The 15,831-nt window shown below is 41.6% G+C and overlaps 1 protein-coding gene and 1 pseudogene across 2 annotated transcripts in view; both read left to right on the top strand.

Moving 5' to 3' along the window:
• The window catches only part of LOC148881011 (transducin family protein / WD-40 repeat family protein), an 86,066-nt gene that overhangs the window by 34,869 nt on the left and 35,366 nt on the right, over positions 1–15,831 (top strand). For both annotated transcript variants that reach the window (XM_088963206.1, XM_088963205.1), the window contains exons 8-10: positions 11,459–11,851; positions 11,951–13,354; positions 13,502–13,558. In XM_088963206.1, the coding sequence (XP_088819332.1) occupies positions 11,459–11,851; positions 11,951–13,354; positions 13,502–13,558 (1,854 nt within the window). The remainder of the gene's footprint in view (positions 1–11,458; positions 11,852–11,950; positions 13,355–13,501; positions 13,559–15,831) is intronic.
• Positions 1,300–2,926, top strand: LOC148881012 (NADH dehydrogenase [ubiquinone] flavoprotein 1, mitochondrial pseudogene; annotated as a pseudogene).

Here is a 15,831-nt window from a genome sequence, read left to right as displayed (position 1 = left end):
CATTGGCCCTTGGCCCGGCGTTCCGCCATCTCGGCTCTGGATAGGCGTCTGATGGGAGGTGCCGTCGTGCTGCTCCCTATGCTGGTTGCAGATCGGCAAGTGTTACTGGTGAAAGGCCGTGGTTCCCTGTTGGCTGCCAGCGAAGACCCTCCTCCAGTAGGCTTCGGGTTTGTCCAAGCCGTTGCTAGGCGTCCCATGCTGGACAGCCCTCGGCTAATCTGCAGTTTGCGCTCGAAGGCTCGGGCTAAATTCATTGCCGTGACCAGGTTAGGCGGGCTCTGCATCTCTACGTCAACTCGCAGAGGTTCAGGTAGGCCAGCTGTGAACATATCCACCTGCTGGTCTGGGCGTACTGAAGAGGCTCTGGCGAGAAGGGTTTGAAACTGCCGCTGATACTCTGCTACGGTCCCGGTTTGCTTGAGGTTAATGAGTTCCCCCAAGGGGTTGCTTGTTAATGGGGGTCCAAACCGAAGGAGGCAGTACGACTTGAACTGCTCCCAACTAAGACCTGGTTCTTCCTGCTCCACTCGGTAGAACCAGAGCTACGCTTCTTCGGTCAGGTGGAACGCGGCCAGGCTGACCTTGTCCTTCTCCTCCGTGCACTGATTACGGAAGAATTGCTCACAACGGTACAGCCATCCCAGCGGGTCACCGCTGCCGCTGTATGACGGAAACTCCAAGCGACTATATTTGGGTACAACCGCTGCAGCTGGGGTGGTGTCCTGTCGTTCATCGGAGCCCTCGGCCCGATTTGGACGGCGGCTGTGGTTGGTGGCCGCCTCTTCAGGACTCCTTTCTCTAGTGGAGAAGTATAACTCCAGTAGGCGCCGAAGCTCCCTGACATCCTCCTTGACTTCTCTTACTTCTGCGTGATTTTCCACGAGTCGCTGTTCCAGTTTGTGGACCTTGGATGATAGCTGCTCCATGTCGCCCATGACGCTAGGCTCTGATACCAAAATGTTATGGGCCCGGGTGTAGGATCTCGTCACGGGGCGGTCCACGGGGAAAACTCCTAGCCTTCCCTTGCCCTTCCCTTTGTGTGCTGACCCTATTGTGGCAGACTAGGGGGTGATTTGTCCAAGAGATCACCCTAACTCCCCTAAGCTCTTTCCTTGATCGAAAATTCAATGCCTTTACTTCAATTCGTAGCTCCTTAAATAGGAGATTACAGAAGGAAGTTCCTTGTTGGATTTGGCTAGGCTAGGGTAATCTAACTTAAACTCAAACTCCTAATTACCTACTCTTAATGGTAACACAACTCTTACTTAAGATAAGATAAGATAAGCATAAGGATAAGGGATGAGGAATGGTTTAGCTGGCGGTGAGTTGGCGAGCAGAGCTGATGTGGTAAGACAAGTGTGAACCCACCCTGATGAGCTGTCATGTGGGCCCCGCCCTACTGCTGCTGCCGGGCGGTGTGCGCGTCTTGCAGTGCTGCTGCCGTGAGGTGCGTGCTGCTGCCGTGCGGTGCGTGCTGTGTGCTGCCGGGCGGTGCATGCTGCGCGCTATCGGGCGGTGCGTGCTGCGCGCTGCCGGGTGGTGCGTGCTGCTGTGCGGTGCTGCCGGGCGATGTGTGCTGCTGTGTGGCCTGCTGTGCGTGCTGCTGCCTTTGACTGCGCCACAGTGCGCTGCCGGGCGGTGTGTCCATAACACGGTCCTTGAAGCAGCATTTGTTAATGGGTTGCACGACCCTTTCCTGAACGGTGCCATGAAGCGGGGTGACTGGTATAGAACTAAAGACTTGGTACTTAAGGGCTCTAATTGGATTGTCATTGAAATGAAGAAATCTGGTCTTCGAGGCCGTGGTGGAGCTGGTTTTCCATCTGGCCTGAAGTGGTCTTTCATGCCAAAAGTATTTGATGGCCGTCCTTCTTATCTTGTTGTCAATGCTGATGAGAGTGAGCCAGGAACGTGTAAGGACAGAGAAATCATGCGCCATGACCCACATAAACTACTAGAGGGTTACCTGATTGCAGGGGTTGGTATGCGGGCCACTGCTGCTTATATCTACATAAGGGGAGAGCATGTAAATGAGCGGAAAAACGTTGAGAAGGCAAGGAGGGAAGCTTATCAAGCTGAACTTTTGGGAAAAAATGCATGTGGATCTGGATATGATTTTGATGTTCATATCCACTATGTAACTGATGCTTACATTTGTGGAGAAGAGACGACGTTGTTGGAAAGCCTTGAAGGAAAACAAGGAAAACCAAGGTTGAAGCCTCCTTTTCCAGCTAATGCAGGGCTATATGGATGTCCAACAACTGTTACAAATGTTGAAACTGTGGTTGTTTCCCCCACCATTTTAAGGCGTGGTCCTGAATGGTTTGCTAGTTTTGGCAGGAAGAACAATTCTGGGACAAAGCTATTCTGTGTCTCAAGCCACGTGAATAAGCCTTGTACAGTTGAAGGGGAGATGAGTATTCCATTGAAGGAGCTGATAGAGAGGCACTGTGGAGGAGTTAGAGGTGGATGGGATAATTCGCTTACAGTGATACTAGGGGGTTCTTCTGTTCCACTGATTCCAAAGCACATATGTGATGATGTGTTGATGGATTATGATGCACTCAAGTTGTCCAAACGGGTTTAGGGACAGCTGCTGTAATTGTGATGGACAAGTCAACTGATATTGTGGATGCAATTGCTAGGCTCTCTTACTTCTGTAAGCATGAAAGTTGTGGGCAGTGCACACCATGCAGGGAGGGGACAGGATGGCTGTGGATGAACATGGAGAGGCTGAAGGTTGGAAACACGAAGCTGGAGGAAATAGACATGCTTCAAGAGGTGACAAAGCAGACACACCATCTGTGCATTGGGCGATGCTGCTGCTTGGCCTGTGCAGGGACATATCAATGCGCGATGTGCGTCCACCCACTATGCCTGGAGTTACTGGTTTGGAAGTACATATTCATTGGCAAGGCTTACTTGATTTTGAAGACTCTTGGGAGCCTTTTGACTTGCTTCGAGACCAATTTCCTCATTTTAACCTTGAGGACGAGGTTAGACTTTGGGTGGCGGGTAATGATAGGCCCCCAATTAAACCTTACATATGCTAGGAAAAGGGAAAGGGCAGCAATCGGTTAAGGGGGGAAATAATTGAACAATTAATCACATGGGGGCAATTATAGCTGCAGGGAATAAGGAGAGTCTTGAGGCATTTATAGCTATGTCAGTTAGGAATAGGAAGAGCGTGGGGCATTTATAACTTGGCCAGTTGGGCATTTATTGAGGGAGTCAGTTATGCTGTGAGAAGAGTATAAGAAGGGGCTTTGGGGGATGGGGGAGGTATGCTTTTTGTTGAGTGAAGAATACTGTAAGTGATTGGGAGAGCCAACGGTCTCTCGAAGAACCGACCAACTGTTACTGTTCTTCCTTTCTTCTGAATGAATACCAGTTTCTTTGCTGATTTTTTAGTCGTGAGAATTCTGCTGTCTGTCTGAGATTTGTGTGTCAAGTTTCTGGGTCTTATCACTCTGGTTTGCCTTTTCTTGTTAAGGAGGTTTGGAGTAAGTGAGCCATCCAACACCTCTAGTTCTTTTCTAAAGTCAATCTTGCAAACCACAACCCAACTCCCCTTTCCGGAGTCTTGAATCAATGCACTCGTTTGCAATAAGTGGGCCATCCAAAAATTGTCTCCTGTCCATGAATGCATCCTGTCATGGAAGAACCAACATCCCCATTACTTTCCTTCAGCTATTCGCCGATAATTTAGAGATGACCTTGTAGAAATTGTTGATCAAGCTGATAGGTTTGTAATCCCTCAACTCAGTTGTGTCGAACACCTTTGGTATTAGAGAAATGAAGTTTGACCTTGCACCTTGAGAAAGCTTTGCATTTTGCTAGAATTCCTCGATTGTGGCTAGCAAATCCACCTTTATGATATCCCAACACCTGTATAAAAGCCTGTGGGGAAACCATCCAGGCTCAGGGCTTTGTCCCCTTGCAAGTCCTATAAAATCTACCAAACTTCATCTATTATTGTTTGTAAATAAAATAGAAAAAGAAAGGGAAAAAGGAAGAAAAGTGTTAGGAAAGTTGTGTTGCACAGTAGAAAGCAAGGAAAAAGTAGGAGGTAAAAGAAAAGTGGGTTTCAAGGAAGGAATACGAACTGTATATCCTTTCCTCTGGACCTGCACCTTAGCATTGTTAATTAAACATGCAAAAATTACAAAAATGCCCCTGTTAAGTGATTCTTAATAGGGGAATGCCATATTACATCAAATGACTAAAATGCCCTTGTGGGCAAACATTTCAACATTCCCTCTCAAGCTAGAGAAAATATTTCATAGAGTCCCAACTTGTTACAAATATAATCCATCCTAGTACGACACAAGCTCTTTACAAACAAGTCTACAAGCCGTTCTTCTGACTTGACATAAGGAGTCACAATATCACCATTTGTCACCTTTTCTCTTGCAAAATGACAGTCAACTTCTATGTGTTTGGGCCTCATGGAAAACTGGGTTGGAAGCAATATGAGTAGTAGCTTGGTTGTCACTAAACAACTTGATGGGCTTCCCTATAAGAGTACCCATTTCTTGAAGGAGATGTTTCAACCATATCAACTCACACATGGTGTGGGCCATTGCTCTATACTCATTTTGAACACTACTTCTTGCAACTACACTATGCTTCTTACTTTTCCAAGTGATGAGATTGTGACACAACAAGGCACAATATCCTGTAGTAGACCTTCTGTCCATTGAGGAACCTGCCCAATCTGCACAGAAATATCCCTTTAAGGTTAGTTCTCTCCCTTTCTTGTATAGTAATCCCCGGCTTGGAGCACCTTTCGGGTATCCAAATACTCTTACAACACCTTCCTAGTGAATGGTTGTGGGATTCTGAACTGACTCAGAACCCCTACACTAAAGGAGGTACCAAGACGAGTGATGGTGAGAGAAATCAACTTGCCAACTAATCTCCTATACTTTCCAGGATCATTGAATGGCTCTCCCTAGTTATCAGTCATTTTCACCTTAGGATCCATAACTAGTTTAACCCCTAGTAGACCAGTCTCATCCAACAAATCCAAGACATACTTGCATTGTGACGGGGAGATTCCCCACTTCGATCGGGCTACTTCAATACCAAAGAAATACTTCAAGGATCCTCAATCCTTGATTTTAAAGTGTTGTTGCAAAAATTGTTTCAAATCATCAATCCCGCTAGCATTACTACCAATAATGACTATGTCATCAGCATACACTGCCAAGATGATCTTCCCAGATGGGGTATCTCGACTAAAGACTGAATAATCAACTCCACATTGCTTGAGACCAAACTCCTGTACAACATTGCTAAACCTACCAAACCAAGCCTGTGGTGACTACTAGAGTCCATAGATTGCCTTGCACAATTTACATACCAACCCAGCCTCCCCCTGAGCAACATACCCAGGAGGTTGCTCCATGTATACCTCCTCTTGAAGATCACTATTAAGAAAAGCATTCTTTACATCAAGCTAGTACAAGGGCCAGTAAAAAGTGGACAGCAAGAGAAATTATCAACACCATATGTCTGTGTATAGCCTTTTGCCATCAGCCGGGCTTTGAGCCTCTCAATGCTACCTTCTTGTCTATGTCTGATTGTATACACCCACCTACAACCAATTGCTCGTTTCCCAGGGGGCAAGGGGATAAGGTTCCAGTTGTGGTTAGACTAAAAGCTTGAAATCCATCATCCATTGCTTTCTTCTAATCAGGTAAGGCAAGAGCTTCCTAAACAGACTTAGGGACAGAAACAGGAGATAGAAGAGACAAATTTCTGATTGGCAGTAGATAAATGAACTGGAAAACAATAATGAGAGATGGGATGGTCAGTACAAGTGTGTTTGCCCTTGCATATAGCAATGGGAAGATCAAGATCTGATAATGGAGGATCAATCGATGGTTTCGATGCTGGTGGAGGAGTAGAAGATAGAGTCTGAGCCAGTGTAGAGGTTGGTGCAAGCTCTCGAGTATGTCTGATGTACACACTGTGAATTGATGGTCGAATGGGATCCTCAGTAGTGGGAAGAGGGATAAACACATCACCTGAAGTAGATGGGAGTGGAATAGAGGGAGATGGTTCCCGTCCAAAAAGAATAAGGAAGACTCTCAAAGAAGATGACATCAAGAACAACAAACGACTTATATAGGATAGGATCATAACATTATACCCTTATTGTGTGCGAGAGTAGTCCAAAAAGATACACCGGTTTGCTTGGGACTCAAGTTTATCATGTCTAGGGCCCAAGCAGTGGACAAAACAAACTCAACTGAAAACATGCAGAGGAAGAGAAAAAGGGGGCTTTGTAGGAAATAGAAGAGAACGATGAATCCCCAACAAGGACTGATGTAGGCATGCAGTTGATCAAGAAACATGAAGTGAGAACAGCGTCACTCCAATAGGTTTTAGGAACAGACATTTGTAGTAATAAGGCACGAGGTGTCTCAATAATGTGTTGATTCTTCCATTCTTCCACACCATTTTGTTGTGGGGTGTGGGAACAAGAAGATTGTTATATAATGTCGTGAGTGCAAAATAAGATTATGAAAATACTCCTTTGCATTATTAGAACAAAATACTTTAATACAAACAGTAATCTAATTTTGAATTTCAGCACGGAAAGAAAGGAAAATTGAAAACAATTTTGAACGTTCTTTCATTAAATATATCCATGTCATTTCTTGAATGATCATCAATGAAAGTTACAAGATATCGAAATCCATTGTAAGAGGACACACAACTAGGACCCCAAACATCTAAGTGGACAAGATCAATGACTTTGGACTCTATTATCTTCCCTAGGAACAAAAGTGACTATGATGCTTTCTAAGTTGACATGTTTCACAATCCAACTGAGACACTGATGACAGATTAGGATGAAGTGCCACTGGAGAGGAGTAAGAGATGAGTGAAGTGCTTTCGGTGGACCATCAACATCCAGGTAGTACAATCCTCCAGCTTCTTGACCTCTGCCAATCATCTTCCCTGTCGTAAGATCCTGAAAAGCACAATATGATGGAAAGAAGGTGATTGAACAATTTAATGACTTAGTAAGTTTACTTACAGACAAGAGACTAAAAGGAAACTTAGAAATCTAAAAGACAGAGTTAAGACTAAGATCAGAGCCAATGGAAACGTTACCAGTACCATTAATAGGAGAGGAAGTGCCATCAGCTAATGTAACAGTCTGTGCAGTGGAGGGAGGAGACAAGGACTCAAAAAGATCTGAAGATCCAGTCATATGATTTGAAGCTCCAAAGTCAATTGCCCATGGTGAATGGTTAGAACTGGAAACTAAACAAGTTGTACCTGACTTAACAAGGTAGCAATGGACTTGGAAAGCAAAGAAGAGTTTTGTTGAAGTCTCTCATATTCCTAACAAGTGATGGAAACTAGTTCATTGTTCTTACTAACCCCTGTGGCAGGTAGCTTATCAATAGCATCATTAATACTAGTGCCATCCTCAATTATGGCATGATTAGCCCAGGAAGATGGAGGGCCATGCAAGTCATAACAGAAAGCAACTATGTGTTCCTCAAAGCCACAATGTGTGCACTCTCTCACAGTACCACGACCTCCATAGTTTTTTCTCACCACCTCTTCCTTCTTTGCTTCCACCACGACCACCTTTAACACCATAACTTGCACCTCTAAATGTACCTCTCCCCCTAACACCCCTTCTACCACTATCTCTAGCTACCACTAAGGCAGACTTCTTTGAAGAAGTAGAAGGATCATTGTGAGGTTGGCATGTCCTATGGATACGAGAAAACACCTCAGAAAAGGAAAGATCACTACTTCCCAAAATCTGAGCTCTCACAGGTTCAAACTCCGATCTCAGTCCCAACAAGAATCTTCCGACATCTAAATGCTCCCTTTGAGTCTGTTGTACCTTCAGATCAGGGGGAGAGGTTCATAAACATTCAGCTCATTCCGTAAACTTTTCAGAGTTGCATAATACTCCTCTACACTCTTGTCACCCTGTTGGAGAGAAATAATCCTAATACAGTTGATAAATCCTTGTCACATTATCCTGTCCCGAGTATAACTGTCAGGTATGCTCCCAAATCTCCTTGGCAATGTCCATAAACATTAGATTAATACTAATGTTGTTTTCCATACTATTCCATAAGGCAGTCATAATCTGAGCATTTTCCTACACCCATTCACTATACCTCTTTGACCCACTCTTGGGTGGATCTTCCTTGACATATTTCAACTTCCCTCTAGCAATTAGTGCCATTAAGCTTAACAGTGGTTAGCTGGGTATTCATAAGGTCCGATTGCAGTACTACAGAGGGCTTGGAGCTACTACTAAAGGCAGCCATAGGAAGAGTAAAACACCAAACAGCAACGATTAATAGCACTAATCACCAACCACAAAATGGAAAGCAAACTACAACAACTTTAAGCTCAAACACTAATCACCACCATAGGAAGTGAGTTCCCACACCACAACACACCAAACTAATCACCACACAGTCACAAACCTGCCGAACTCAACACACATATCTGTACTCACGTCTAGGGCTGCGGCAAAGAGGAACTTAATACACCATCACACCTTAAACTGACCAACTCAAGGCACTAAAGCCTCTTTTCCTAAGGGACGACCAGTCCTTTTCAGTCCCTTTAGCAACTTGTCTCAAAAAGGAGTTCTCAATTCCTAGGGCGCAAAACAGTGGCGTGAAAGGTAATCCACAAGGTCACAGCTCTGATACCATGTTATTGTTTGTAAGTAAAGTAGAAAAATAAAGGGAAATAGGAAGAAAAAGGTTAGGAAAGCTGTATTGCACAAAAGAAAGCAAGGAGAAAGTAGGAGGAAGAAAGTGGGTTTCAAGGAAGGAATACGAACTGTATATCCCTTCTTCTCAACCTGCATTGTAGCATTGTTCATTAAACATGCGAAAATTACAAAAATTCCCCTGTTAAGTGATTCTAAACAGGGGAATACCAGATTACATCAAATGACTAAAATGCCCTTGTGGGCAAACATTTCAACATCATCCTCTTCAAAATCTCTCTCCAGCCAAGCACAATCCCTTTCCTCTAGCTGAGCAAACTCGATGTCATGATTAGAAATCTATACATATATACTATTCTGGTCATCTGGGGAAAGTGATTTTTCTCTCTTTTGAGAACAGTCGAACCATCTCTTCATCTTCTCTCTTTCTCTTCTCTTCCTCTCCTTCTTTCTCTCTGTTTTCCCTCTCTATTTTCCCTTTATTTCAGGAAGGAAATCAGGTCTGATCGAATATCTGACAGTTCCCTCACCTTTCTAACGTAATAGCCTTGTGATTTGTTGCCTAGGCTGAGACCTGGTGACACCAAAGCCAATGTTGTGAGGAGTAGATATTTTTGTGGCCACAAATAGCATCCATTGATTAGATGAGGACTGAAATCCCACAACTTGACCAGGGAGATGCATTCTGAAAGGCATCAACCATATCAGCCCAACTAGTAGCCAAAGCACCATTGGATGGTGCTATGCCACCAGCACTGAAATTGCAGAAGTTCTTGAAACATTCGAAGACAAAGCAGAAAGAGAGAGAGAGAGAGAGATGGTCGATAGTGAATAAATCTAAGGAAGAAGGGGGGCTTGGGGATAGGAAACTTAGTGCAAAAGAATGAAGCCCTCCTAGGGAAGTGGTTATGGAGATGGCCTCGGGGGAGAGAGAGAGAGAGAGAGACTCTGGCATGAGGTGGTATCAAGTATTCATGGCTACTCAAGAAATGGTTGGGATGTCAGGATATCTTGTTGGGCGGTTGCTCTAGTGATTCCTCAGGTTTGTCAGGTATGATGGTTGCTCTAATGATTCTATTCGGATCGGGGAGGATATTTGGGTGGGTAATCAACCCCTAAAGGATCGGTTCCCTTTACAAAAATGAGCCAATTTCAAAGTGTCTTCCGGATCTGTTGCTTCCCTTGTCTTTAAACTGAGACTTTGGCTTTCGAATGGGGGGTTTAAGGGATGGTGAGTTTACTTGTGTTACTGAGTTGCTTCTTTACTTCAGTCAATTTGTTTGGACCCCACAAAACCTGATCAAAGAGTCTGGACTCTCCTACCTAAATGTACCTTCACATATGCTTCATTTCTAAAATCCCTTAGTTTCAACCCCAACCCCCAAGCTTTCCTATGAAAGAAGTTAGGGTAAGACCTATTCCCCCCAAAATTGTTGTGTTCTGCTGAGAAGTTTATTATGGGAAAATCAATACTTTGGAAAACTTGCAAAAAAAGAGACCTTTTCTTTGTCTTTCCCCGAACTGGTGTTCCCTGTGTAAATCTATTTTTGGGTGGCATTCAAGAAGAGGTAAAATCAGGTGGAAATGTGTTTGGGCAGCTACCTTATGGACTATTTGGGAGGAAAGGAATGCTAGAATACATTGGTCAAAGAAAAAAAAAAAGGAATGCTAGAATATTCCTAGAGAAGGAAAGAAGCTTGGCAGAAGTGAAGGATTGTGTTTTGGCAAGAACAATCCATTGGTTGAAGACGTTGGATATGTTTGCTGATTTTTCTTTTGATGACCTTTGGAGGAATTGGTCAGTAGTGACTAATACCTCTACTAAGAATAATAGAAGTGTGATAGAATGGAAACCTCCTCCAGAAGGTGTCATCAAGTTAAACTTTGATGGGAGCAGCCAAGGTAACTCCAGGGCTTCAGGCATAGGGGGTGTGCTGAGGAATAAGGAAAGCTACATTATTTCCTTATTCTCATGACTGGTGGGAGTGGGAGATTCTACAAGGGAAAAAGTGAAGTGGCTGATTAGTAATAGGCTGGCTCTCAAACCCGGATGCTGTCATTTGAGGATACAGAGACCTCAAAAAAGTGAAGTGGCTAACTAGTAATATGAGAGTGGATGTTAAATGGGTGAGCAGGTTGGTGAATACTATGGCTGATTCTTTGGCCAAACTTAGGGTTTCCAGGGAAGATCTTTTTTGTGCTACCTTGTAACTTGTTTTAGTGATTTGGAAAGCCATTCTTAACTAGTATGGAGAGGTCGCATCTCGTGCCTCTCCTTGGGGAGCTTGTACTTTCTTATCCTTTGTGATTAATACAATTCTTACAATTATAAAAAAAAAAAACAAAAAACCGGTTGGGGCAGTGGAACCTTTCTTCTGCATTGTTTATAGGGTTTCTCCTTGATCCCCATTATTGGTTGTGTTTTTCTGTCTTTTATATACTTGTATACTATATCTTGTTACTTGTCTCTTCCTGCCCTCAAAAGAAGAAAGCAAATAATTAGAATACAACAGAAAAGACAGTTTAAATGTGGATAAGAAGATGGAAGCCTTAAAATTTACTATTTCTCACATGTTTCTGTGCTGTCTTACAATCAAATGATTATGCATGAATTATAATTTCCTGCATTCCTGTCTGAAAAGCAAGTTTAAAGCATAGTTACCCTTAGTGTGTAATGTATATACTTTTGTTGTATGCTTGTATTAATCATTTTCATATTGTTTCAAGCTTGAAGCCTTGGAGTGCCTTTCATCTTCTCTGAGCATTATTGAGAATAAAGATCAAGGAAGCTTGTTACACATTGAGAATGATGGGATTCTACGTGTAATATTCAAGTTATTCCAAAGTGATGACTCTAACTGGGTGTCAGGTGATGTGGCTTTTCATTTAGAGTACCATGCTAAATTGGATTTAGCAATGCAGTACATTTCAAAATTGATAATGGAACACCCAAGCTGGTCATGCATTAATTCGGAATCTAGTGGAGCCATTGGCCACATCAAGGAATATGAAACTCAGCAATACAAACTGTTACTTAAAGAATTGCAAAATAAGCTAAATACAGGACTTGCAACTTTTCAGCAGAAGTATTCTCTCAATTCTGCTGATTTGATCAATTTGGTAATGCAATAATCCATACATTCATTTAATCTAATCCAATCTGATGTATTTCTTCAACTTGAATTTCTTTGAGGTACTTATTTGTTTCTGTATATGCAGACTGTAGTCTTCTCAAGCAACAACGGGTTGTTTCTCAGTTACAATATATTACATGGCTATGCTTATCAAGGACATCCACCAGATGAAAACTGTGCAGTTGACGATTTCCTTTTGCATCCTTCTCTTTTGAAAGCTACCCAAGATTTCTCCTATGCATTGGCACGCTATATTGTGGCCTGTACCTGCATGCAGCTGAAGCCATTTTTCACCAAGAGTAATGTGCTTGGTGGCACTAGATCTGGCCAGTTACATGTTCTGGATGCTTGTATGCAGAGTGTACAGTCAGCAAGAAGTTTGAATTCCACTCTGAAAGCCTATTTATATGGATTGCATGCAGAACACCTCTCCATCAAAGTCTCTACTGTGTTTGATCTTCTTGAATATTATGCATATTTTGCATCGGCATGGCTTAAAGGGAATTTGAAAGGTCTCATTCTGGTGATACAGCCCATTTTGAGTGCATTATCTGCTCCTTCAGAATTTGATATCGCAAGTATGAAAAAACTACTCTACCAAAGATCCAAGTCAATGGCACATGATTTGTCAAGTGATGATGTGGCTGGCCTTCCATTTGCTATGCAATGTCAACTTGAGCAAAGTAGAGATATAATGCATTCAATACCAGAAGAAGAAAGATGGCAACTTATAGGTACCTGCCTATGGTGGCATCTGTCCAAATTCATGAAGGCTCAGCTACAGTCAATGTCTGACATCCTCTTCGAAGATTGTTATCCATCCAGTGTCCTGCCAGGCACACTTTGTTGCTTGGGATCTACTTTAAGTTTTGAATCTGATGGAAACAGTGCACTGAAACAGATAAAGATGGTCTCAGTGTTGATGTCTAAGTTGCTGATGAGCTCGGTTGCAATTGTCTCTTCTTCACATTCTAAACGGCTTGCATCATTCCTTAGGCAGAAAGTAGAGAAAGGTTTGCCTTCGCCTACTCTTGCATGGTTGGAAGAGTATAGAAGGTCTCAATCCAGAGCCATGCCTAAAAATTTAAATAAATCTGACAGCTTGAGCATAATTACTGATCAAAATCCGGCATCATTGTTTAAAGCAATATGGGAAAATTCTGTTGATCCTAAGGAATTATATGAAAGTTTTGCAGAGGAAAAAATAAACTGGATGCAATTTATTAACCAGAAGTCCTGTAAAGGCTGGAGTGATATGCATAAAAGCATCATGGGTGAATATGAAAATGGTGATGCTTCAAATAATGATAAGGACTGCAGTATTAGCCATGGTCCTGATGGACGAATAGCTGAATCATCTTCTAAGAATTGGTCTCTGGATGCCTATGGTTTTTTTGGCTCTGGACGGAGGGATTCAACCCCTATCAAGGAGGTGATGTATTTCCAGCCTCCAAAGGACATATACAAGAAAAATGGAGAACTTCTTGAGGTAATTATTTCTTGTGTTTCACAGTTTTCCACACATCTTGTTTTGTGTAATCGTCCAAGAATAAGGTGTTAAATGGAACTCTAAAGTTTCCTTTTCATATTTTCATTGCTTTATGCTTATTATTTACCCTTTTCCCCCTTTATGCAGGCAATGTGTATTAACTCCATTGATCAACGACAAATTGCACTTGCCAGCAACCACAAGGTCAGTCTTGTTTAGAGTTTCAAGTCTTTCTTTGAAGCAACTGGTAAAAATGGATGTTTGACAGGTGCCCCTTTGGCCTTTTGCTTTCTGATAACATTCATTGTCACTTCTCCATGTTCTAGGAAGGGGAATGGTTCCTGAGCCATCTTCTTCGCATGGTTTAAAAATTTGTCACATTATCTTAGTATACCTTATGAAATGCTTCTATTTTCTTTGGGTATCACGAGGGAATATGCCTGAAAATATAATCTTTTGATAGGTGTTTGGAAATGATAACCCTGTAACAACCTTTTACAATCATGTATATATGTGCTCATTATTTTCTCAAGTTTTGTGGTTACGAATAACCACTTCCTTTGATACTAGCATAAATATATTCATAATGCATTAGTTATCACTTCATTTCTCATTCCAGGAGATTCTTTTATAAACAAATACAGTAGCATAAAAGTACATCTGTATCTAAATGCTTGATTTGATGTTAATGGAAAAATAAATTAACATAGTATCAACACCCAAAATTTGACATGTTTCTTTACTTGTGCTATTTTTATTGTTCTATGAAATATGAAATGGATTTTGCAATGATTTAGTTTTATATCAAACACTTTTTCACTAGTTTTTAGTTTCTAACCATCACAAACTTTTCTAAATAGTATTGCACAATGGTTGAGATGCTCTATTGCAACCTGGGTGACCAAGGTTCAAATCTTGGAAACAGCCTCTCTGTATGTAAAGGGGTAAGGCTCCATACATCTATGCCTCCCCAAACCCTGCATTAGCAGGAGCCTCGTGTACTGGACTGCCTTTTTATTTAACCACTAGTGAGGCCCCATGCGATGCACGGGAAAAATCAGAAAGTTGATTAATTTTATTAATTGATAATCTTAATGATATTAGGGGAGGTTTTCTTTGGCTACATAACCAGGGGATCATCCACCAAACCCATAAAGCCTCCCAACCCTAGTGAAAGCGGGATTCAATCCTAAGTCTCTGCTACAACTAGCAGGAGACCTTGCCAACCAGCCAGTTGACACTTTGGCAGATGTTTAAAACTGAATTAATAAAAAATCTCTATTCATTGTTGTTTGCATAACAGAATTTTTTTTTTTAAATAGAAAGAAAAACTTGAGAATCTTAAAAATCCTTCATACAAATATTCATATGAATAAATTACTTTTTGAAAATTTATGAATAAATTTCTTAATTGGTATGAATAAATATTCCAAAATTTGTTGATATGAATAAACTAATTTTCAAAAATTTCTGATTTTATGAATAATTAATTACTGAAAATATAAAAAAAAATCAGTAAATTAGAATTTTTAAAATTAATTTTCACAAAATTAAATTACCAAAAATTATCAAATGTTAAGGGGTAAGTCTGTGTACATCTATCCCTCCCCAGACCCTGCATTGGTGGGAGCCTCATGTACTGGGCTGCCATTTTATTTAACCTCATGTGCTGAGCGGGAGCCTCGCTGACCGATTTAACAGTTTTTGGTAAAATAACATCTTGGGGCTGGAACAGAATCGGTACCCTGACCAGTTTCTAGACCAAAATTCCAACCATCTGGATCAATGACAATTTTAAAACCTTGCATAATATCCTAAATAGATGACACTAGTATTAAAGAGTAACTTCCAATCATCTATAACAGTATAACTAATCTAGTGAGCATGGCATAACTAACTGTTTATTCTCATTTAATATGAATTTCTGTAAGAGTAGAGACCAGATGGGCTGCACATTTTGTTGTTACAACGCGAGCTGAACTTCCATCCACCTTGTAACACTTTGGTCTTTTGGGGAGACATGTAAAAGTAACGGGAGGTGGGTTAACACTCCCATTTTTTCTTTTTTTTTTTCTTTTTCTTCAAACAAAAATTAAAAAAAAAAAAGATATTTATCTTTTAACCCCTACCCTAAAAAGTCTATGAGATTTTACCTTGTCCAAAACCTTCCACCCACATCCAAAAGCTCAAAGAGAAAACACATGTCTTCCATCTGATGAACAGAGAGAACATAGAACCTATTGAAACGCTTCTCTTGTATTTGTTTCTCCAATTATTTATATACCCATTGAGAAGTTGGTCCCTCTCTATTGTTCAAAGTCTTCCTCCCAGCAACACGAACAAAAAAAGACAATTAGAGAGTATTCCTAGTTCCCACAAACAATGGTTATTATGGCTCACTCAAAATAAGCTCATATACCTTAATAATTGAGCATGGAGGCTTTGGATGCCTTTGTCGTCTCTAAACTCACATAGAT

This window comes from Nelumbo lutea, chromosome 1 (genome assembly GCF_056320005.1).
Source record: "Nelumbo lutea isolate HS-2025 chromosome 1, American lotus-T2T, whole genome shotgun sequence".
Taxonomy (NCBI): Eukaryota; Viridiplantae; Streptophyta; class Magnoliopsida; order Proteales; family Nelumbonaceae; genus Nelumbo; species Nelumbo lutea.
Note: the sequence above shows the minus strand (reverse complement) of the source record. Positions and strands in the feature narration are given on the sequence as shown.